This window comes from Epinephelus moara, chromosome 2 (assembly GCF_006386435.1).
Source record: "Epinephelus moara isolate mb chromosome 2, YSFRI_EMoa_1.0, whole genome shotgun sequence".
NCBI classification, from domain to species: domain Eukaryota; kingdom Metazoa; phylum Chordata; class Actinopteri; order Perciformes; family Serranidae; genus Epinephelus; species Epinephelus moara.
Window position 1 is genome coordinate 24,707,712 of NC_065507.1, and position 24,685 is coordinate 24,732,396.

Sequence of the window (24,685 nt, forward strand, 5' to 3'; positions counted from 1 at the left end):
GTTGAAAGACCAGCAGACAATGACCCTAGCAAATAACACTGCTGATGTGTCCAGGTATATCACAAGATGTACTCTGTGTTTCTATGTGTTAACTAGCAATGAGGCAACAGTATTTCCTCTTTTTTTTATTGCATTTCAAACATTAATCTTTAATAGGTAATGTGACAACACAGATAAATTTAATTAAACTGGCTCTTCCATACATGGAAATTATTGAGCAACACATGTAATCACCTGTCATTTTCATCTTTGCATCATGTTTTTCTTGTTGTTTTTTTCTGGTTTCAGAATTAAGATATAGCACTTTGGAGCAAAAATGCAAAATAGGAGACCATAAGCTGAGGCTAAAATAGCAAAAATATGAACTGCCACTGTGTATTTCCCAGCTGTGCTCACATAAACTGGAATAAAGGTAATCCACACTGCAAAGAATATCAGCATGCTGAAAGTAATGAACTTTGCCTCATTAAAATTGTCAGGTAGCTTCCGTGCCAAAAATGCCATTAGGAAGCACATGCAGGCCAAAATGCCAATGTATCCAAGAACACACCAGAAGCCAACCTCTGAACCAGTAACACACTCAATGATGATGGAAGCACTGTAATCTGTGTTGTTGTTGGCATGAGGTGGACTGGTGAGCAGCCAGATCAGACAGATTATTACCTGAGTGGAGGGAAAAACAGGATGTTCATGTTTGATCAACACAGTTAAAAGCATATTTATAGAATTTCCATAAAGAAAATATTTCTACCTGAACAGCTGTTCCTAAAAGCACACTGGCTCTCTGCTGTTTGGGTCCAAACCAGTTCATGACATTACTTCCTGGCAGTGTGGACCTAAACGCCACTAGGACCACTGCTGTCTTGGCCAGCAGGCATGAAATGCAGAGGGCAAAACTGATTCCAAATGCAGGGTACCTGATACGGCAAAGCCAGTCTGAAGGCTCTCCAATGAACAGCAGACCAACAAGGAAACAGACAGCAAGAAACACCAAGAGTAGGAAGCTCAATTCCATGTTGTTGGCCCGAACCAGTGGAGTGTCTTTGTATGTGAAGAATATGGCAAGGACGGAGAGAGAAATACATGCTCCAACAACAGATACAACACACAGCACAATACCCATCGACTCAAAGTAGGACAGGAACTCAATAGTCTTTGGGATGCAGAGATCTCTGACTTTATTGGGCCACATGTCCTCTGAGCAGCGTGAGCACTCTAAAGAATCTGGAGACAGGGAGAGAGAACACCTTTTTAATTTAGAAAAGCCACATTTAGATACAGCACAATTGAGAAAGGGTGATAAAAGTCAGCACAACACACCAGTCTCATTACTAACTTCTCCCTCAGCACAGGGGACACAGTCAAAACAGCAGATGGGCTCCCCCTTTCTCCTGGCGATGCGGTAACCTGGAGGACAACTGTCACTGCATACAGACCGGGAAGCCTGAGAGGCAAAATTCAGCCACTCAGAAAGACAAGACAATGTATATTCACAAGCGTCTCTGCTTTGTCATACAATACTAGTACCTGCAGACTCTATTTCAGATACAGACTTTAAGGTGTAATTATCTCAGGTACACTATTACACAATTCATGCTATTACCTATTACGATAATTATACTTAACTGCAAATTGTTATCACAATACTGGGTTATTGATGAGGTTTATGCTTGTATATGCAACTGAGTTCGAAAAGGTTATATTTGATTTTGATATTTTCTTCTGCTAACAAAAAAGTATATTGCACACTGTTAAGATAATTCTAGCTGATGTGTTGATCAACAGTACATACAGCAGCCTAAGAGGTGAACATGGTCTTAAGTCAGTTTGCAGAAAACACACCTGCTTCCCAACAGGCCACTGGATCACTGAGTCATTTATGAGCAGGCTGCGTCCAGGCGAGGAGGCGTCATAGAAACCTACTTTTACCAAATGTAGTGATCCGTCAGGCCTCCTTTGCCAGTTTAAGAGATCGTAATAAGCAATGGGGTCACCATTTAGATCAAAGTTTACTTTCTCACTCAGTACAGAAAAATTAACATGCTTCATGTAGTGCATTAGCTGAGGAAGGAAGGCAAACAGGTTATGTAAACACTAACAACACTGTTGTTGACTTATTTCTTGTTACTTGATAATAATATTTAAGCTATAACTAGTCTCACCTGCCAAGGTTTAACAGTTTTCGGATCTGCACAGGCACCATTAACGAAAGGCCCCTGTCCAATTAGGCAGTTACTCATATCCTGCAAGGCATGGGCCACCACATACACAGCCTTGTAGACATTATAGGACACTCTTAGCTGTGTCACATCATAATAAGGAGAGTAAACATCATTTAAATTCTCTGTCCCTTTACATGGTAATCTGTTAAGGTAGTTGTCGCCTCCATGTGAGTGGTCATTCATTGACCCATTCAATCGGCAGTTAAACAGCTCTTCCCAAAATTCTGTCAAGACAGCTGATTCATGAATATTGGATGGTCTAAGTCCAGCGAGGTGTTGTTTGAGCCCTGGAATCACATCAGCTCTGCGGATGGCAAATCCTAGTGTTCCTGTCAGCAGATCTCCAAAATTTTCCCAGAGAGAACTGGAAGTGGCCCAAGCTTCACTGGCAATCCACTGCAGGCCGGTAATATTACGACATCGGATCTCTCTCAGAATGACCTCCATCTCTAACGCACTACTGAAGTTAATGATGACCTTTGAAGAAGACATCTGTGAAATATAGGTACGAAATAATGAAAGTTTAACAGTTTTAATAACTTTAATCAAGTGTTTGACCCCCAACTTTATGTGAATATGACTGACATTTAAACACCTATAATATGGATCATAGCACTAAATATTACTGCAGTAAAGATAGATAGAATGTGTTTATGAACAAGCCAAAATTGTGCATACATATAAATATAAAACTCACCAAAACAAAATAAAATGAGACTAAAATGGAAAATAAATAAATAAAGAAACAGAAACATGTTGCATCACAATGCAACTGATTGAAGAAATTCAGATTTAATTGTGTCTCCCAACTAAACCCTATGTCCTAGATGGTACAATATTATAACACATTACCACAAATTACAGTCTCAGATGGCTTTACATTGATATAATTGTATAAGCTTTACAAAGCTCGTATTTATTGTGTTTAAAAAATTTGTACTGACCCATCAGTACCTGAATAACATCCAGAAGCTTATCTAGAGCCTGCTGACTCAGTACTACAGGGTAGAAGTGAGTGAAGGCAGCACACACACCGTACTGCACTGACTCTTGCAGGAAAAACTGGATGGCAAAGCGAGCATAATCAGACTCTATGCCAATGACTCCCACCCAGGTCCAGCCAAAATAGCTCACCAGCTGGGCCAGGGCTTTGATCTGAAAGGCATCACTGGGCATGGTGCGCATGAATGTGGGGAACTCCCTTTGGTTACTCAGACAGCTGCAAGATGCAAAATAGCTCACCTGGTATTATAGAAAACAATAATTAATTTTCTGCACACTTTGGCTAAATGAAAGGCTGTTGGAGAAGCATCACATTTCACATAAAAAAAATACTGCTGTCTTTAGGTAGTACTCAGTGGTGCAGTTTTCCCTGCACTTCAAATGAAAAAGACTAATTCGGTGTGTAGTGACTTAATTTCTCACCTGTAAAAGATTAAAATAAGTTCATACTGATTAAAAAAATGGTTATGTTTTATACATTACTGAAAATACAAATGTGTCATTTTTTACACTCACAGGATGATACTGGTGAATTCACAGATTAAGCACTGAATACTTGAATTTCTGATCAACAGCAAATATATTTCATTCCTTTATAGTGAGAATTCTGTTCTGCTAAATTTGGTGATTTGACTTAATTGACAGATTGTGTGTTTTTCTACAGCTGGAGAACATTTCTTCTTTTTAAGCGAAATAAATAATTTTAAAAAAAGAAAACAATGGAGTATCAACAAAAAAAAAAGCATTTTCAGAAAAGCAGAATGGGGCAGCTGCACTTTACCCTGAAAAGTTGACCAGAAGTGTGGGTTTAACAGTACAGATATGATTAGCAACTGTGTGGCACTTAATTAATATGAAGAAACTGTGAAAGACTGATTTAACATGATCACAACAAAAGTGCACAGACTGTCAGGCAGTCTCACCAGAGGGATATGGAAAGAACCCAGGCTTCTCAGCACTGCCATCGACACCCCAGAAGCTGCATCTCCTATGATTACTGGGGACACAGTATTTTGTGTAGCAGCACAGCCTAAATTAGAAGTACTGTTTCTTCTGAGACCTTTGTGTCTGTTCACTCTAGTACCTGTCTCTGGCTGTCCGTTCACCAACAGCAAAGATGCTCTCAGTGAGACAGGTATGTCACTACTGCTGTCACAGATATGGAAACCAAGCTTGAGCTGTGGCAGGAGGTCACTGCGCTGGTTGATCTCTTTGATTGCAAATGTCATGGTCTGTATCCAGCGCAGAACACGAGAGTTGAAACTGTACAGAAGTGAGAGCAGTTCATTACACAGCATTACTAAATGTATATTAAAATATCCATACACATATACAACAACCACAAAAAAATACAGTGTACTGTGTATACACAAGTTACTATCAAATACATTTAAGTATTCACTCACTACTTATACGAGTTAGGTGCTGGTTTTGTTGTGTATGTTTGAAGAGAAGACACAGGGCTGTAGTGTATAGGGAATAAGCCTCCTATAACTACATCTCCATCTTCATACAGACTGTTTTTCTCCTCTTCCCCCAAGAAAACACAGTTATCCAGAGCAGCAGCTGAGCCAGGTTTGCCCCAGAAGAGACCAAGGAATATGAGAAGCTCTGGCACCATCATGGCTGGTCCAGGACTGAAGGAACACTGCAGCTCACAAAGCTTAAATATTTCAATGGCAGGATTATCAGAGGCAGCTGCCCTTTTTGGTACCATTCAATTGTTTTAAGTATTTCAGGATGCAAGTAATTTATACATAGTTAGCACACATAAATCTGAGGGGACTGCCCACATACGGTAGTTGTGACATCATTAAAGTTAACACTTTATGTTCCTGGGGTGGGGTCAATACAGTAGTCTAAGTTTTTTTTTAAAAAAGAGCAGTGACTTTCATCTCAACAAATATGCCAAAATAAGCCACTGAGAGGTGAATGACGTGTTCTGCGTTAAAAATAAACCAATGTCTAGTGTGCTGTATATGTTTGGATTCAGTGATCCTTTGATTAACAATTTGACAAACACATGCTTACCCTAGTGTAGGTAGAGAGTGGAATTGTCCATATTAAACCATAATGATTTGTGTGTGTGTGTGTGTGTGTGTGTGTGTGTGTGTGTGTACTTTTACATGCTACACAGTGAGCAGCAAAAAACTTATTTTAGCAACAGAGTGAGGACATTTTTTCAAAGTGAGGACATTTTGGCTGGTCTGCACTTTTTCAAAGGTCTGTTTGAGGGTTAAGACTTGGTTTTAGGGTCCCGGTTAGAATTAATATTAGGTTGAGCATTTAATTGTGATGATTAAGCTTAGGGTATGGGGCTAGGGAATGCATTCTATCAATGAGGGCCTCAAAAAAATAGAAGTACAAAAATGTGTGCGTGTGTTAATCAATCAATCAATCAATCAATCAATCAAACTTTATTTATATAGCACTTACAAAGTGCAACACAAAGTGCTTTACACAAGAAACGAAGCCAATGCAGAGACTTTAAAATTGGCGTAATGCATTAGTGTCTCTGTGTTGGCTTGGGAAAGAAACTGTTGCAAAATTCAGTTTTGGCTATACTTCTAATATGTGATTCAAAAGTAAGATTCGAATCAAATATAACTCCAAGGTTTTCACTTGTTGACAGGGTTTTCGTGCCAGTTATTGCAGTTTTGTGTTGAGTTTCTCTCTCTGAGCTCCATGAACAATAACTAAGACCTCGGTTTTGTCCTGGTTGAGTTGAAGGAGGTTTTCTGCCATCCAGGACTTGATATCTAAAATACAGTTAAAGAAGGCATCAGTTGGCCCTGAATCATAAGGAGACACAGCGATGTACAGCTGTGTATCACAGCATAACTATGGAAACTGATGCCGTGCGACTTCTGGTTGGCATGCTGTAGAAAATGGCAGACTCACAGTTCTCTCCCTCTCACCCACTCGGAATATTTCCTCAGATTCAACTATTTTAATACGATAGGATTGCTGAAGTATTATGGAAAGGGACAACCTAAAGAGAGCCAAAAGCAAAGCGAACTTGAGACCAGAAAAAAACGAGAAATCATGGAGAGCCGCGGTGATGCTAATGCTAAGTCGCTTAGCCAGAATAGACCAGACCACACCAAACCTAGCTTGCTGGCTAGCATACACGCCGAGATTAAGGCCATATGGGCTGATGTAATGGGCGGGCTAAGTGCTTTCCGCCACAGACTGAGAGAAGACGTGAAAAAGGAGCTGAGTGATTTTAGAAATGAGATGAATCAGGCACTGGGGAACATTAGGGAAGACCTGAAAACCGCAACAACATGGGTCGAGGAAGCAGAGCAGCGTGTTGCTGAAATAGAGGAATGTAACACCGAACTTGAAGCTACGCTCTGCCAAATTAAACAGGCACAGGAGTCCATACAAACAACTGACTGTGTTCAGCTTCAACAGGTGAGCTGACAATTTGGAAGTGTTCTGATATTGGCTTTGTCCCCCCTCTCCCTTTGAATGGGTATAGTAATTACCTTTTTGCTCAAAATAGGATGATATCCTGATAACGGGTGAATAGATCCGCAAGAAATACTGAGAACTGAATGTTATTTGCCACAGTTTTTGGAGCAATACTCCAACTTGCTTCAGAGAGGGGCCCTTATCTTCACCCAGGTCCTCCCCTCAGTTTAAAGGAGCACACTTGTTCTACAGTTGTGGAAGTCAACTTGTTTTATATTCATTGTGTTATGTTTTGATCATGTTTTTGTCACTGTTCATATCCAAGTTCAAGGATAGTGAGTTTCATGTTGCTGGGGGCCACCAAAGACAATAAGAAACACTACCATTATGCACCATCAGGCTTATAGGGTAATAACACTCAATGTAAATGGGTTAAATAATCCAGTGAAAAGAAGCAAAGTAATTGCTAAAATGAAAAGGGAAAACATACAAGTTTTTGGCAAGAGACACATATTTCTAACTCTGAGCATGAAAAATTAAAAAAACTAGAGTACATGAATACATTTTACTCATCCCACAAATCAGGACGTAAGAGGGGAGTGGCTATACTCCTTCCTAAAAAGGTAAATTTTGAATTAACTACCCAAATTAAAGATACGGAGAGACACTTTATTTTAGTTAAAGGCAAGATAGACCATGGAGAAGTCACCTTATTAAATGTGTATATGCCACCAGGTCATGATAGATCTTTTATTAAAAAAATATTTAATTTACTGACCCAAGAGTCACCAGGAACCTTAATCTGTGGGGGTGATTGGAATATTCAGATACAGCCTAAACTCTACAAACTTGCTCAAAAAGCAAAACCAGAACTCATCAACTATGTGGAAACTGTTGAGGGAATCTGGCATGATGGATGTTTGGAGGGACATACAACCCTCAGATGGGCAATTTACCTACTACTCTCCTCGCCATGCAGAATACTGCCCACTGGATTATTTTTTAATCTCAATCATAGATAGACACAGGATAAGTGACTGTGATATCTGTGTTAGAGATGTTTCGGACCATGCCGGAGTGCACCTCAAACTGCATTTAGATAATAAACAGAAGGACACACTATGGAGGTTAAATACCAGTCTAATGAATGATAAAAATGTGTGAAATACATAAAGGACGAATTAAAAGAGTACCTGCAAAATAATGATAATGGATCAGTATCACCCAATATACTGTGGGATGCTTGGAAAGCAGTACTAAGAGGTAAACTCATAGCTTACACAGCTTTTAGGAAAAAGGAAAAACAAGGACACTTATCAGATCTGCAGTTACAAATGAGAAACCTAGAAACTCAACATGCTACTCAAAGAGATCCGCGAGTATTGGTCCAATTAAAGTGTATCCAACAAGAAATTAATAAGATCTATCATGAGGAAATTGAGAGGAAATGAGGTTTACCAAACAAAAGTATTATGAAACTGGCCCTAAGGCTATGAAGCTTCTCTCTTGGAGACTACGGAAACAACAAGCCAAGAGGACAATTTACAAAATAAGAAATGCAAACAATAACAAAATGTGTTACAATTTAGAAGAAATTCAGCAAACATTTGAAGCCTACTACAAAGGCCTATGCACTCAACCTAATAAACCCGATATCAATAATTGATCAGTTCCTGAACTCTCCGGATCTTCCCTCAACAGGAGAAAGCCAAAATAGTGCACTGACTGCAGAGATAACCATTACTGAACTGAATAATGCTATCTCCCAACTTAAGGCAAATAAAACACCTGGATCTGATGGCTTCATTGGTGAATGGTATAAAACTTTAAAGCCTGAGTTGATGCCAATGCTCCTCAGAGGCTTTAACCACACCCTTAAGGAGGGTCAGATGCCCCAGTCATGGAACAAAGCAGTAATTTCAGTTATTCCCAAAGAGGGCAAGGATATGGGAGAATGCGGTTCATACAGGCCAATTTCTATTTTTAAATACTGATTACAAATTATTTGCGTCAGTTATTGCCAAAAGGATGGAACACATTGTCGCTGAACTAATAGACCCCAAACCAAACAGGGTTTGTACGTGAAAGACAAACACAGGACAACATTAGGCGAGCACTGCATGTTGTTGACCATGTGATTGAGAAAAATGTAAGCGCAATGTTAATAAGTCTAGATGCAGAAAAGGCGTTCGATTCGGTGGGATGGGAATACCTTTATCAAGCATTAAATCGATTTGGCTTTAATGGGAGATCAGTACAATGCATAAGATCAGTATACTCATCCCCCACAGCTAGAATAAGAATTAATGGACACCTATCCCGACCCATTAAACTAAAGAGAGGGTGTCGACAGGGGTACCCACTCAGCCCCACACTTTTCACATTTGTTATAGAACCCCTAGCCCAGTCAATAAGGGAAGATCCAGAGATTAAGGGGATTATAATTGGGGATACTGAATACAAGATAATCTTTTTTGCTGATGACATTTTGCTCACTCTGAGAAACCCAGAGCGAAGTGTACCAAATGTAATGTTCTTTCTTAAACTCTTTGGCTTATACTCAGGATATAAATTGAACACACATAAGTCCCAAATACTTAATTATAATTTTACACCGAATGCTGATCTACGAAGTAAATTCGACTTCAAATGGGACTCCCCAACTATTAAATATCTGTGAGTTTGGCTCCCAAAAATTATTTCTGAAATATATGAAATTAATTATGGCCCTGTTACCAAGGCAATTAAAGCTGATCTTGATAGATGACACGTACTACCATTAGATATGTCAAACTGAATCGAAACGATAAAAATGAATGTACTGCCCCAGTTTTGGTACTTATTCCAGTCACTCACTATTGCAGTTCCCCCCAAAGACTTCACTGAATGGAATAGGATTAAATATAGAAATCTACAGTTATCGAAAGATAAGGGTGGACTTTGCCTACCATGTATCGAGGACTACTACACAGCGGCCCAGCTACGACCACTGGTATGCTGGTGCAATCTGGACTACTCAGCCAAATGGAAAGACTTGGAATTAATGCAATTTGACTTACCTGCACAGTCTACACTAGGTAATTAACACCAGGATTCCTATTTGGATAAAGCAAACCAATGGACTAAGGTAGCTCTTAGGGTATGGTTTAAGACCTGTAAAAGATTTCACGTTGAGAAACATGTGAAAACACTGAAATGGGTGTCATTTGATCCAGAGTTTATACCTTGTGGTCTAGATACGCAGTTTAGGCAATGGGCACATAATGGTGTAACGGCTTTCTGCACTATAACTAATGGTAATGACTTAGTCTTTTGACCAGATTTCAAATGTCTATAACCTTGGGAAAAAAAACTTTTTTTTTCAGTATCTCCAGGTTAGAGATTACTTCAATAAAGAAATTAAACAAACAGAGGACAGTGAGCCCAGTTTGCTTAATATATTCACTGATGTATATAAGACAAAAGACAACAGACATCTTTTATCATGACTATATAATAGTCATGATATGATAGTCATGATTACAAAATTGCAAAACTTATTCCACTATTTTGTAGCTTTTGGATGAACATTCATCCATTGTTACATAAAATCAGAAAGATAAGATTTAAACCAGTTAAAAACAGTACCAGAGAGGCCAACCAGATTTTGAAGTCTAGCTAAAAGAAGTGAGTGGTCAACTGTATCAAAGGCTGCAGAAAGCTCGAGAGCCAGACTAGTATTTTTCAAAAATGTTGTTGGGAGACCATAAAATCATTTAATTGAATAAAAACAAACTTCTCTAAAATTTTACTTAAAAATAGCAGATTGGACACTGGTCTGAAGTTGTTAAGTACCAAGGTGTCTACGTTATTTCATTTCAAAAGAGGCTTAACCATGGCAGTTTTAAAAGCAGCGGGGAAAACATCCATCTGAAGTGAATAATTTACAATATTAAGAATGTCTTCATCTAAAAAGGTATGAACTGTTTTAAAAAAGGATGTGGGAATGGGCTCTAAAAGGCACCCCTTGCGATTAGTTTTAGTTTGACTGTAAGTACATGGAGACTGACATCCATTTGCAAACACAAGTTGTGTGTGTGTGCGCGTGTATGTGCATTTGTGAGTGTGTGTGAGACAGAGGTTCCGCTTATATGTATTTGAGAGTCAGTCTTTATCTTAAAAAAGCAAGATCTGAGGTTAAATAGAGACAAAAGACATATTTCCTCAAAATACATTGGGGATAATGGAGAATGGCTTCAAGTGAATACTTTCACCTTTTGTATGCCTAATAATTTTTCTGTGCAACTTTTATTTATATGGAACATATAGATGGCATATAGTAATATAGATTGTAATATATATCCTGATTTTGACGATTACTTAAAGGGATAGTGCACCCAAAAATGAAAATTCAGCCATTATCTACTCACCCTCCTACCGAGGAAGGCTCTGGTGAAGTTTTAGAGTCCTCACATCTCTTGCGGAGATCGGCAAGGGGGAGCGGCAACCACATATAATGGCAGACGGTGCCCCAAACTAAAATGTCCAAGAACACAAACTTGAAACCACAAAAGTATATCCATACTGCTCATCCATAGTGACCCAAGTGTGCTGCAGCCGCGACATAAAAAGTCGTTCCGAAAAATGTCATGTGAACTCTGTTTTTAGCCTCATTGTAGCCTGTGGCCCTGACTGTTTGTCTGTGCTCCACGCTCACGTGTGTGCGCCTGCGCGAGACCAGCGAAAGCATGAGCTTTGCTCACCCGTGTTTACATCACGTGACACGTGCACCGCAGGGGGAGACAACAGTAACCACAGAGCTAAAAGATAATTTGCACTACGGTCTTTTAGCAAAGGACAGCCCAACATGTCTGAAGACTTTGCAATTGAGGAGGAACAGCATTTCTTTGTTGAACCGTATTTGTTTGAGCCCGAGTATACGGACGCAGAACTCAGGCTACTGGACGAAGCAGCCGCCGCAGCTCATGAGCCTAACCCTCAGCCAGCCGCAGAATACCGGAGTCGAGCACTGGAAACCTGGTGGTGTAGTTGTTTCAAATGCAAAGCAATGCCAACGGATGAGGAAAGTCTGGGATGGGAATTGGTGATGCCTGCACTTGAGAATCTGGACATCAGTACTGACAAGACTGCTGCTCTTCAGAGACCGTGCATCACCGATCACCCTGAGTTTCCAACACTGCTGACCCGTGGTGTTCTGGAGACATTTTTTTACTTCCCCAAGATCAACTGGAAGAAAAGGCAGAGGCCCGCAGGACCAGATGGCAGGCTTTCAGAGGAGTATGTCATTAATTTCTACCGTAAGCCTAATTGATAGTTAAATAAAGCTTGCTTATAAATGCTTATAAATTTATATTATAAGCATATTTATACTTATGCTTATAAATAAAAGCAAACCCCTTACCACCACAATGCTACTGCATTACGTGCTGTCCTAAATGTGAAATCACAATGCATTGTATTTCTTCTATTACAGCCAGTGCAGATTGGTGGCTTATCGGGTTGTTTTGGAGTGGGCCTTGAGAGGAGAAAAACTCGGCAGACACAACAGAAAAGTTTTGCCCTCCTGTATCGTTGGAGCCATTCGGGACAACTATCCATCCCCCACTGGACAGTATGTTGGGTTCAAAGAGGCTGAAGAAGCCTTTGAACTAATTTACCAACAGCACCAGATATTGTACAGCTGCTTTTTTTTCTGACTGTGAATTGGTTATGACAGTGTCTTATTTGCCTGTGTTTATTGTGGATCCTGTTTTTTTCTCTATCTTCTGGTGCCTTGAATAAAGTTAATTTTTCTGAAATCTGAAGTCTGAATATATAGAACTGCCTTATTATGAGAAATGAAAATGACAAGTAAAAGCTTCTACACATAGGCTACACAGTAACTTTATTGGAGAAAGTTTTACAATGGAATGAACATCAATGATCACATATACAAACAACATCAGAACCACCAGAACACAAACACCACGGGTCAGTGGTGCTGGAAACTCGTACGTATACTTGTGCTCAAGGAAAAAAAATGCTGTTTTTCTTCATTTTCACGTATGTAGCTGGGCTGACTGGGCTATTCTGGACTGGGCAGGGTTAGGGCTGGGTGGGGCTCTTCTGGACTGTGCTGGGCTTTGGGCTGGACTGGGCTGAGTTTTTGCTGGGCTGGGTTAGGGCTGGGCTGGACTGGGCCATAAATCAAGTGTATATCACTTACTAAAACGAGATGTATGCTTTGCAACCACCTCCTCCTTGTCAGGCTTAGGCTTTGTGGCTATGTGTGGAGGTAATGGGAGCTCAGACACACGGGATGTGGGGTCCTTGAACTTGACAGAAGAGTCCCGGCGTCGCTGGAGAGCTTCGACCACCAGATTTTTCCGAAAGGTCTGGGTTGTAGGCAGGTAGATCTTTCTGGCAACCCAATCTTTTGTTGCTTTGGGGAAAACCACATTGAATCTTGGACGCCCTGGAAAAAGGCAAAAGTACTTGGTCAGGTCATAAAATAATTACATGAAGTAAATAATTCATAAATAACATACTTTATATTAATCAGAACAGAACATTGATATCCATAATTATAATCTATTTATGACAGAGAAAGCAACAGAACAATCATTGACAATCTAGAGCAAATCAACCAGATACTCTGTGAGTTAGCATTTCAGTAGCTTACAGTAGTACACTGAGTTCCACATAGTCAAACCTGTTTGCCCTTCCACAACAGTGAATGAACTATCGTTATATAGGCTACCTGCCTCAGGTATTGTGACAGCGCTGTCCAGTGCCCATACAGAAAATTAGACAAATAAAATGACAAATATCCAGCTCATCTAATGACAAAAAAGTAAAATATTACTTGTGTGATACTTAATAAAAAATAGGTTTGCCTCTATTTTGCTGGTATCATACCGGAAGCTGTGGTGGCCTGTTCACGCTGAACATTTTCATTGTGGTCCATTATGGCAAGCTGTGTGCGAGCTCTCATGGAAGAGTCGTGGAAATGAAGTCTCTTCTCTGTGTACTTGAGTAGCGATGCATGGAACACCTCAAGCTTGCCTGAAAACACAAAATTTTGATTGATATTAGAAGTACTTGTGATCACTATTTTTTCTGACTGTTTCACATTGAAGCAGGACAAAACTTGCATGGGTAATACGAACCTGTATGTTTGAAGAGAGCCATGTGCCTCAGGTCCTTGATGATACCCTTGTCCAGGGCAATGGATGATAGGATTTTGAAGGCAGGGGAGTCTTTCTTTATCCACCTCTTTCTTCTCTGTTGCTCTGGACTGAGGTCAGCATGCTGGCATGTCTTCTCTTCTCCATCCTCCTCCCAACGGTGCACACCACAAATGTGATAAAGTAGCGACTGCCACTTTTTTATCAAATCCTTCAGTCAAAATTTTAGAATAAGTAAAATTCATCCATAAAATCAAATACAGAAATTNTTTTTTATCAAATCCTTCAGTCAAAATTTTAGAATAAGTAAAATTCATCCATAAAATCAAATACAGAAATTGGGATATACTATTTAAAATATTCACAACACACATTGTATAATTGAAAGAATGTGATGTTACTCACCTCTGGGTCACCTCCACAAGATGCACAAGCATACCACAAGTGGTTGCAAATGGATTTGATCCAAGGCTGAAGGTCACGGTTGTCCTTTCGGTTGGACACTGCCAGTAATTTCTTCATGAGCCCTAGCAACAAAGAGCACAGACTCCATTAGATCTCTTCAACAACTAGTTGTCTAAGTGTGAAGTGGGGCTCCACAAGGGGGTGTCAGAGCACTTCCTGACCCCTTCCCAAACCCCTGACCTGGACCCCACACACCCCCGACCCATTTACTTACCCTTGACAACGTGCCAGATGTCAAACTCATGATGAATATCTGGGTAATCCTCCCGCATTATCTTCCTTATAGATGGTGATCTGTTGGTGGTCACCACCTCCACCTCCACACCTTCCTCCAGGAGATAATCCAGCCCTCTCCGAAACCCCACTGGCTCCATAGCTGTAGAGCTGGATGTCTCGGTCACCTATTGTTTAAAAAATAATGTTACACCTCCCATACCTGATACACCTTTTGATGTGCAATGCAAACTTAAAAAAAGTTGTTGCAAACACATAACATGCATCATCATCAAGAAAAAAATATTAAATTATATAGTTATGTACTGTCACACTTGCCTGCACTAACTCAAAGAGGATGATCTCTTTGGTTGTGTCCTCCATGAAGCTGTAGGTGTTGTATTTGGCAGAGAAGCCTGGGCTGTGAAATGTTGAGACAAGATTAAAGCAAATGTTAGTGTAACATAGTGTAATCTTGAGAGATTGACGTTTATATTTACATGTAAGTACATACAAATAATATTTATTTACCTGTCTGACCTCCCATCTCCCGACACATGCACTCCTTCTTTCACCACATATTGTGTCTGAAGCAGACGTTCCATGATGGCCTTGTGTTGCTCATTGTACTTGATGTCAGTGACAGGGATGAGATATGATGACTGGATTGAATAAAATGTAGATTTCTTCGGCAGCTGGATGTTGAGCAGCTCAGCCCAATCAGCAATGGTTGTGTATGTGGCACCAGTGAAAAGTGTAGATGCCGCAACAAGAAGATTGTTCTCTGGCATCCCACGAACGTCAGGACACGAACTCCACAGCCCACTATGTCCATTTTGGCAGTCCCATTTTATCCTTATGAGGCTCCCAGCAGACGAGATGCTTGGTTCCATTATCCCCCCTCCACACTGATGGCAGGTTTCAAACAGCTGCATCAGCCTGGACTGGTTGACCAACCATTTCTTTTCCTGCCATGTTCCTATTTCCTCATTTTCCTCTGAAGTTGGAGTTGAAGTGGAAGTTGAACTCGGAACAACAAAGCTGGGATCTTTGGCATCTGATTGGATTGAGGACATGCTGACATCATGCACAAAGCTGTGCTCCATACTGTCCAGTTCAGTCTGTGCTTGTAGATCCTAAATTGAACAAAATGACCATGAGAAACCTAAGACATAATTCATGTTTTGGAGCTTTCACATTGTCTTGATTAATTTACAGAAATAAAAGTTACACACAAAAGCTAATATTTTACATACTACACATTGATAAAGTGAGATAATCTATGAATGACAATTTTAATTATATAGTCAGTGAAGGGTGGATGTTTTGGACCTTATGTGACTAGGTGCATACTTACAGTTTGATGTGACCAATGTGGGGCAAGCTGCACTTTCGGCTTCACTGGTGTAGATTGCCGTAGAGGATGTGCAAATAAGGCCTCATCATCATCGCCTACAGTCTCTTCTGCAGCAGGATGAGGTGAAGGAGTGCTCGGAGTCTGCTAGAAAGAGGCATTGAATAAGTTTAGCTTAGGCATTGTAATATAACTTTGTTTAATCAAACAACATTGTAATTATCTGAGAGAAAATCTAAATGTTCGGTCACATCACTAGCCTATATATTATAGCTGAATGTAACAGTGTTGATATAGCCTTTCCCTGTGAAATTTGTGTTCTAAATAGCCACATAGTTTCCCAATATGTGTTCTATTTATCAAAACGACGACGAGAGGTTTTGTCGGACATTCACGTTGTTGGAAAGGGGGAATGCTCTCCAAAGATAACGGGAATGAGTCACTCAAACGGCCTTTTGGTGTGGACAATTCTGTGCCCTGCAAGCCTAATGTTAGCATGTTTCTCGAAATTATTTTTGTAACGTTACATATAAAATAGTATAAAGTAAGGTTACTCACCTCTGTCGTTTGTACCGGTAGTGTCGTGTTCGGTACAGCAGTGGAGTTCAACAAACGTCTGGATCTGTCATGAAGTTGTGGACAGTAATCATCTGGTGAAAAATGATCACTACACACCCGCAGTGACCGTAGTGATTCCGTGGGAGAGTTTGGATCCAGGTGAAGGGCGAGTAGCCACAGCCGTAGTTGTTCGGGGTCATGAATTGGTAGTTTGTGAAAAGTTAGCTCAGTGCGTCTCAAAGATAAACGCTTCATTTGGTTCCAGCATCCAGGAAAAACACACACGCGAACCATCGCGAATGAATAAAATATAAAAGGAAATGGGTGGATATATATGAAGAAATGGATAAAACTAAAATAGTTCCGTTGATGGCGTCCACTCCAGAAGTCTGTGGAGGAAGTTCAGGCGGAAAATGACGTTGGTCTCAGATATATGGTTACTCCTGTCTCCCCCTGCAGTGCACGTGTCACGTGATGTAAACACGGGTGAGCAAAGCTCATGCTATCGCTAGTCTCGCGCAGGCGCGCACACAGGAGCGCGGAGCACAGAGAAACAGTCAGAGTTACAGGCTACAATGAGGCTAAAAACAGAGTTCACATGACGTTTTTCGGAACGACTTTTTATGTCGCGGCTGCAGCACACTTGGGTCACTATGGATGAGCAGTATGGAGATACTTTTGTGGTTTCAAGTTTGTGTTCTTGGACGTTTTAGTTTGGGGCGCCGTCTGCCATTATATGTGGTTGCCGCTCCCCCTCGCCGATCTCCGCAAGGGATGTAAGGACTCTAAAACTTCACCAGAGCCTTCCTCAGTATGAGGGTGAGTAGATAATGGCTGAATTTTCATTTCCCTTTAAAGTGTGATTTTGTCATGTGATATAAAATTGTCAGTTGTACTAGCAGATTTTAAGACTTTAGACTTATCAGGAAAAAAATGTAGCTGCATTTTCCTTATGATACTAAATATAGTCTGTGGCCACAAATGACTTAATTTACAACACTATACTTCATAACATATTGTAGTCATAGCATAAGGTATGGGCTGGGTTCGGATTGACTTGCCACTTGGTCTGGATGCAGTACCTTGGTCCAGACTTTGAGAAGCCCTGCAATACTACATGATATCAAATGTTTTTAATTACTTTCTACACAATAGAGACGTTTAAACATTTAATTAATGTATTTAGGTATAAATTTCTTTAGTGACGAGAGAAGGACAATATTAAGCAATGAAGGTTGAGGAAGTAATATCAGCAAGAGCTTCAATGTACTTTCACCCCTGATGGCGCTCTGCTGTGGGCGCAGACCCTGCAGAGACCTAATGCTCTCCTCCATAGAGAGAAACTGTAATTGGAAATCAGAATATTAAAAGCATGTTTTCTGTCATATTTTTCAGTAAGTCAAGTGAAAATTCAGTCAGGAAGATGATACTTTTTCATAGTTAGGCTGTAACTTTCTTCCTCACCCATTTCCTCCTTGGAGGTATGCTCATTCTCTATGTCTAGCTGTCAGTGTCCGGGGCTCTCAATCGAGTCATCAGCTGCTCTACAACCAAATAATAACACAGTGACACCTTCTCCGTCAGCCTATCCTACTGCTCCTCATTTTAAATATGGTTCTTTTTCTGCCAGCAGTCCTTCCATGATGCTGCTGCGCGTACCCTCCACCTTTCCATCACCACCTAGTCTTCTCAGATGCAGCCTCTATTCACCTCATCAGTCATCAACCAAAGTCTTCAACCACCACCACCTTCACCGGTGTCTAGACTCCATGGGGGGGGGTTTATCCTGCCGCAGCTCAGATGTCCAACGATCACAAATAGTCTCCCTCTGGTGTCCAAGCCCCAAAGACTTTTGTTAAATCTTACCAGCACAATCCATCTGTTATTTTGTGCACTTATATTCTGCATTCATATTTTTTCATTCCTCTGTGTCTCCTAATTGAAGTACAGGCATGTTGGAGATAAAAACATGAAACAGTTCACACAACTCAATGAAAAATTGTGAATCAACTTAAAATTTCTCGCTCTGCTTATGAGTCCCCCAGGACAGTTCGTTCCTGCCAGTCTTTCACACAGTGTCTTGGGTAACCGGGGTTATGGTTGGGTTTGTTAAATATGTTACCTTTTATGAAATAATTGTTCTAAAATGTGCAGTCATTAAAGTCGACACAGGGGTCACTATCACGCTGTGCAGGTCTGTCATCTGGAGTAAGTTGTCATAATTAAGAGCATTTGATTGTGGGTAGCTATGACTACCAGAGATATTGGTGTAACTCTGGGACAGATGAGGTGTGTGACTGCAGCAGAGTGAGTTATGTAAAAGCAGAGCAGGTAATAGGTTAAGAGCTTCATAACCATACAATAACTGCTCACAGTCATCTTGATGATAACTTTACTCTTTACCTGGTACTCTCCTGTTGCCGACACTGATCTAACACGCTGAATCTGCAGAAAAAAAGGCTGACAGGGAGCAACAAGGGGCAACAATGTAGGACACACTACGTCAACGAGGGCAGCAGACGCTCACAAACAGCTCAATTTTGACTGACGGAAGACCATTGGCTTGGTGTGTCAGGGCCTTATGGTGAGATGTCAAAGTTTGCAGGCCAGTCCCTTTCCAAGGCCTAAAACTCACTAGGCATAATGGGCGCCAGCAGGCAAAAGGCCATCAGGAATGTCACCAAGGTAGCCAAAATGGCATCAAAGAGGCTGTGGATTAGGGAAGGAGAGCCATGGGTGCTGGAGTTCTATCTGTATGTAAGCCCCGGTGTAATCAACACTTGATGGGTTGCCTGGGTGAGAGTGTCTAATTGTTGAAAGACCAGCAGACAATGACCCTAGCAAACAACACTGCTGATGTGTCCAGGTATATCACAAGATGTACTCTGTGTTTCTATGTGTTAACTAGCAATGAGGCAACAGTATTTCCTCTTTTTTTTATTGCATTTCAAACATTAATCTTTAATAGGTAATGGGACAACACAAATAAATTTAATTAAACTGGCTCTTCCATACATGCAAGACATGTAATCAACTGTCATTTTCATCTTTGTATCATGTTTTTCTTGTTGTTTTTTTTGGGTTTCAGAATTATGATGTAGCACTTTGGAGCAAAAATGCAAAATAGGAGACCATAAGCTGAGGCAAAAATAGCAAAAATATGAACAGCCACTGTATATTTCCCAGCTGTGCTCACATAAACTGGAATAAAGGTAATCCACACTGCAAAGAATATCAGCATGCTGAAGGTAATGAACTTTGCCTCATTAAAATTGTCAGGTAGCTTCCGCGCCAAAAATGCCATTAGGAAGCACATGCAGGCCAAAATGCCAATGTATCCAAGAACACACCAGAAGCCAACCTCTGAACCAGTAACACACTCAATGATGATGGAAGCACTGTAATCTGTGTTGTTGTTGGCATGAGGTGGACTGGTGAGCAGCCAGATCAGACAGATTATTACCTGAGTGGAGGGAAAAACAGGATCTTCATTTTTAATTTACACAGTTGAAAACATTTTTGTAGAGTTTACTTGTGGAAAGTATTTCTACCTGAACAGCTGTTCCTAAAAGCACACTGGCTCTCTGCTGTTTGGGTCCAAACCACTTCATGACATTACTTCCTGGCAGTGTGGACCTAAAAGCCATTAGGACCACTGCTGTCTTGGCCAGCAGGCATGAAATACAGAGGGCAAAACTGATCCCAAATGCAGGGTACCTGATACTGCAAAGCCAGTCTGAAGGCTCGCCAATGAACAGCAGGCCAACAAGGAAACAGACAGCAAGAAACACCAAGAGTAGGAAGCTCAATTCCATGTTGTTGGCCCGAACCAGTGGAGTGTCTTTGTATATGAAGAATATGGCAAGGACAGAGAGAGAAATACATGCTCCAACAACAGATACAACACACAGCACAATACCCATCGACTCAAAGTAGGACAAGAACTCAATAGTCTTTGGGATGCAGAGATCTCTGACTTTATTGGGCCACATGTCCTCTGAGCAGCGTGAGCACTCTAAAGAATCTGGAGACAGGGAGAGAGAACACCTTTTTAATTTAGAAAAGCCACATTTAGATACAGAACACTTAATAAAGGTCGATAAAAATGAGTACACAACACACCAGTCTCATTACTAACTTCGCCCTCAGCACAGGGGACACAGTCAAAACAGCAGATAGGCTCCCCCTTTCTCCTGGCGATGCGGTAACCTGGAGGACAACTGTCACTGCATACAGACCGGGAAGCCTGAGAGGCAAAATTCAGCCACTCAGAAAGACACTGATTTCAATGTATATTCACAAGTGTCTCTGCTTTGTTATACCATACTAGTACCTGCAGACTCTATTTCAGATACAGACTTTCAGGTTCAATTACCTCAGCTACACAATTACACAATTCACGCTATTACCTATTACGATGATTACACTACATTGTGAATTGTTATCTCAATATTGGGTTATTGATGAGGTTTATGCTTGTACCACTCATATGCAATTCATAACAGTTTGAATAAGTTATATTTGATTTTGACATTTTCTTTTGCTTGTTTAACAAAAAAGTATATTGCACACTATTAAGAACAAATTTGCTGATGTGTTGATCAACAGTACATACAGCAGCCTAAGAGGTGAACATGGTCTCAAGCTAGTTTGCAGAAAACACACCTGCTTCCCAACAGGCCACTGGATCACTGAGTCATTTATGAGCAGGCTGCGTCCAGGTGAGGAGGCGTCATAGAAACCTACTTTTACCAAATGTAGTGATCCGTCAGGCCTCCTTTGCCAGTTTAAGAGATCGTAATAAGCAATGGGGTCACCATTTTGATCAAAGTTTACTTTCTCCCCCAGTACAGAAAAATTAACACGCTTCATGTAGTGGATAAGCTGAGGAAGGAAGGAAAACAGGTTATGTAAACACAAACTACACTGCCCTTCCTTTTTTGTTCATTTATTTGATTGAAATTAATATTCAAAAAACTAGTCTCACCTGCCAAGGTTTAACAGTCTTCGGGTCTGCACAGGCACCATTAAGGAAAGGCCCCTGTCCAAATATGCAGTTACTCATATCCTGCAAGGCATGGGCCACCACATACACAGCCTTGTAGACATTATAGGACACTCTTAGCTGTGTCACATCATAATAAGGAGAGTAAACATCATTTAAATTCTCTGTCCCGTTACATGGCAATCTGTCGAGGTAGTTGTCACCTCCATGTGAATGGTCATTCATTGACCCGTTCAATCGGCAGTTAAACAGCTCTTCCCAAAATTCTGTCAAGACAGCTGATTCATGAATATTGGATGGTCTAAGTCCAGCGAGGTGTTGTTTGAGCCCTGGAATCACATCAGCTCTCCGGATGGCAAATCCTAGTGTTCCTGTCAGCAGATCTCCAAACTTTTCCCAGAGAGACCTGGCACTGGCCCATGCCTCACTGGCAATCCACTGCAGGTCGGTTATATTCCAGCGTCGGATCTCTCTCAGAATGACCTCCATCTCTGACTCACTACTGAAGTTAATGATGACCTTCGAAGAAGACATCTGTGAAATACAGGTATAGTTCATGTTTAATAAAATAATTAAAGTTAAACAGTTTTAAGAACTTTAATCAAGTGATGGTGTGTTGGACCTCCTCAAGTTTACATAAATATGACATTTAAGCACCTATAACATAGAGCATAACACTTAATATTAGTGTAGTAATGAACAGATACAGATTTATTTAAAGATGGATAGAAAATGTATATGAACAAGCCAATATTGTGCATAAAAATTATAAATGAAATAAAATAAATTAAAAATAACAAATACATATTACATAACAATGCAACTGGTTGAAGAAACCCAGGTTTAATGTATTTTCCAACTAAACCCTACGCCCTTGATGATACAATATTCCTAAAACCTCAAATGACTTAACACTGAAAACAATGGGCAAAAAACAGAGTAAGCTTTACAAAGCTTGTATTGATTGCATATTTATAAAATTTGTATTGATCCATCAGTACCTGAATAACATCCAGGAGCTCATCTAGAGCCTGCTGACTCAGTACTACAGGGTAGAAGTGAGTGTAGGCAGAACACACACCATACTGCACTGACTTTTGCAGGAAAAGCTGGATGGCAAAGCGAGCATAATCAGTCTCCACGCCAATGACTCCCACCCAGGTCCAGCCAAAATAGCTCACCAGCTGGGCCAGGGCTTTGATCTGAAAGGCATCACTGGGCATGGTGCGCATGAATGTGGGGAACTCCCTTTGGTTACTCAGACAGCTGCAAGACGCAAAATAGCTCACCTGGTATTATAGAAAACAATAATTAACCTTTTGCACACTTAGGCTCACTGGAGAGGGTGTTGGACAAGCATCAAAATTCACATAGAAAATGAATACATAAATAAACATACAACTGTCTTTAGAAGTACTGAGTGGTGCAGTTTTCTCTGCACTTCAAATGAAAAGCTCACCTGTAAAAATGAGTTAACACTGATTTAAAAGGGGTCATGTTTTATACATTACTGAAAATGCAAATTTCTCATTTTTTACACTCACATGATGATACTGGTGAATTTACAGATTAAGCACAGTATACTGTTTTTAATGTATTTACAGATTAAGAACTGGTGGTTTTTTTTTAATTGAAGGATTACTTGTTTCTCTATGTGTGGAGAACATCTTTTCTTTTTTAAGCTAAATAAATCATTAAAAAAAGAGGAGTATTTAAAAAAAGTGCATTATCAGAAAGATGGAATTGGGCTGCTGAAAAGCTGTCCAGAGGCGTGGTTTTAACAGTACAGATATATTAATTACGTGCCACACAGTTGCTGATCATAAGAAAAGAAAAAAAAAACTGTAAAAGACCAGTTTAACAAGGCAAAAAACTATATTAACATTACCACAACAAAAGTGCACAGACTGTCAGGCAGTCTCACCAGGGGGATATGGAAAGAACCCAGGCTTCTTAGCAAGGCCATCGACACCCCAGAAGCAGCATCTCCTATGATTACTGGGGACACAGTACTTTGTACAGCAGCACAGCCTAAATTAGAAGTACTATTTCTTTTCAGACCTTTGTCTCTGTTCACACTCTCAACTCTAGTGCCTGTCTCTGGCTGTCCGTTCACCAACAGCAAAGACGCTCTCAGAGACACAGGTATGTCATCACAGCTGTCACGGATGTGGAAACCAAGCTTGAGCTGTGGCAGGAGGTCCCTGCGCTGGTTGATCTCTTTGATTGCAAAAGTCATGGTCTGCATCCAGCGTAAAGCACGAGAACTGAAACTGTACAGTGAAAAGCACTCCATTACACAGCATCAGTGTAATTATATTAAAATGCACACAGGTATATATCCATAGCAAACATAACATAAATGAAAACAATACAATCTACTATTTATTGCACGCATCAGTTACTATTAAATACATTCAAATATTCACTTACTATTTATACATATTAGGTGTTGGTTTTGTTGTGTATATTTGAAGAGAAGACACAGGGCTGTAGTGTAGAGGGAATAAGCCTCCTATAACTACATCTCCATCTTCATACAGACTGTTTTTCACCTCTTCCCCCAAGAAAACACAGTTATCCAGAGCTGCAACTGAGCCAAGATTGCTGCAGATGAAACTGAGGAATATAAGAAGCTCTGCAGCTGGCACCACCATGGCTGGTCCAGGTTTGAAGGAACACTCCACCTCAGAAAGCTTAAATATTTCAATGCCAGATTACTTGAGAGCAGCTGCTCTTTGTGGTCATATACAAAGAATTATGGTATTTCAGGATGCAAGTTATGTATACACCGTAGTTAGCACACATAAATCAAGGGGACTGCCCACATACGGTAGTTGTGACATCACTGAAAGTAACATCTTATGTTCCTGGGGTGGGGTCAATACAGTAGTCTGAATTAAAAAAGCAAATAATAAAAAAAACTTTTAACAAAACAAATTTGCCTTAATAAGCCACTGAGGGGTGAATGGGGTGAATTTGTTTTGAACACATATATCGCATTAAAAATAAAACAGTGTCTAGTGTTATATTTTTAGATTCGGTGATCTATTTATTCACAATTTGACATACACATGCCTGCCTTGGCATGGGTAGAAAGCAGAATTGTCCATATGTAACCACAATGATTCACGTGTGTGTGTGTGTGTGTGTGTGTGTGTACTTGTACATGCTACACAGTGAGCAGCAAAAAACGTATTTTAGCACACGTGCATTTGTGAATGTGTGTGAGAGAGAGGTTCCTTGAATATGTATTTGAGGGTCTTTTTAAAATTGCAATTGT

General features: G+C 40.4%; 3 protein-coding genes across 3 annotated transcripts; all 3 read right to left on the reverse strand.

Moving 5' to 3' along the window:
- Positions 1-243: 243 nt before the first annotated feature.
- LOC126401550 (extracellular calcium-sensing receptor-like) lies at positions 244-4,845 on the reverse strand. The gene is made up of 8 exons (XM_050062910.1): positions 4,631-4,845; positions 4,148-4,487; positions 3,177-3,464; positions 2,163-2,714; positions 1,843-2,061; positions 1,321-1,444; positions 752-1,224; positions 244-663 (listed from the first exon to the last, which is right to left on the reverse strand). Exons 1-8 carry the CDS (start codon positions 4,843-4,845, stop codon positions 244-246), a joined length of 2,631 nt encoding a protein of 876 aa, XP_049918867.1.
- A 7,860-nt stretch (positions 4,846-12,705) lies between these two features.
- LOC126401561 (uncharacterized) lies at positions 12,706-15,591 on the reverse strand. The gene is made up of 8 exons (XM_050062922.1): positions 15,017-15,591; positions 14,825-14,906; positions 14,487-14,673; positions 14,213-14,334; positions 13,790-14,018; positions 13,539-13,685; positions 12,937-13,095; positions 12,706-12,815 (listed from the first exon to the last, which is right to left on the reverse strand). The coding sequence occupies exons 1-8, from the start codon at positions 15,589-15,591 to the stop codon at positions 12,706-12,708; spliced, it is 1,611 nt and encodes a 536-aa protein (XP_049918879.1).
- Positions 15,592-19,440: 3,849 nt separating this feature from the next.
- LOC126405057 (extracellular calcium-sensing receptor-like) lies at positions 19,441-23,966 on the reverse strand. The gene is made up of 8 exons (XM_050068578.1): positions 23,836-23,966; positions 23,327-23,675; positions 22,404-22,691; positions 21,385-21,936; positions 21,063-21,281; positions 20,520-20,643; positions 19,949-20,421; positions 19,441-19,860 (listed from the first exon to the last, which is right to left on the reverse strand). Exons 1-8 carry the CDS (start codon positions 23,844-23,846, stop codon positions 19,441-19,443), a joined length of 2,436 nt encoding a protein of 811 aa, XP_049924535.1. The 5' UTR covers positions 23,847-23,966.
- Between the last annotated feature and the right edge of the window lie 719 nt (positions 23,967-24,685).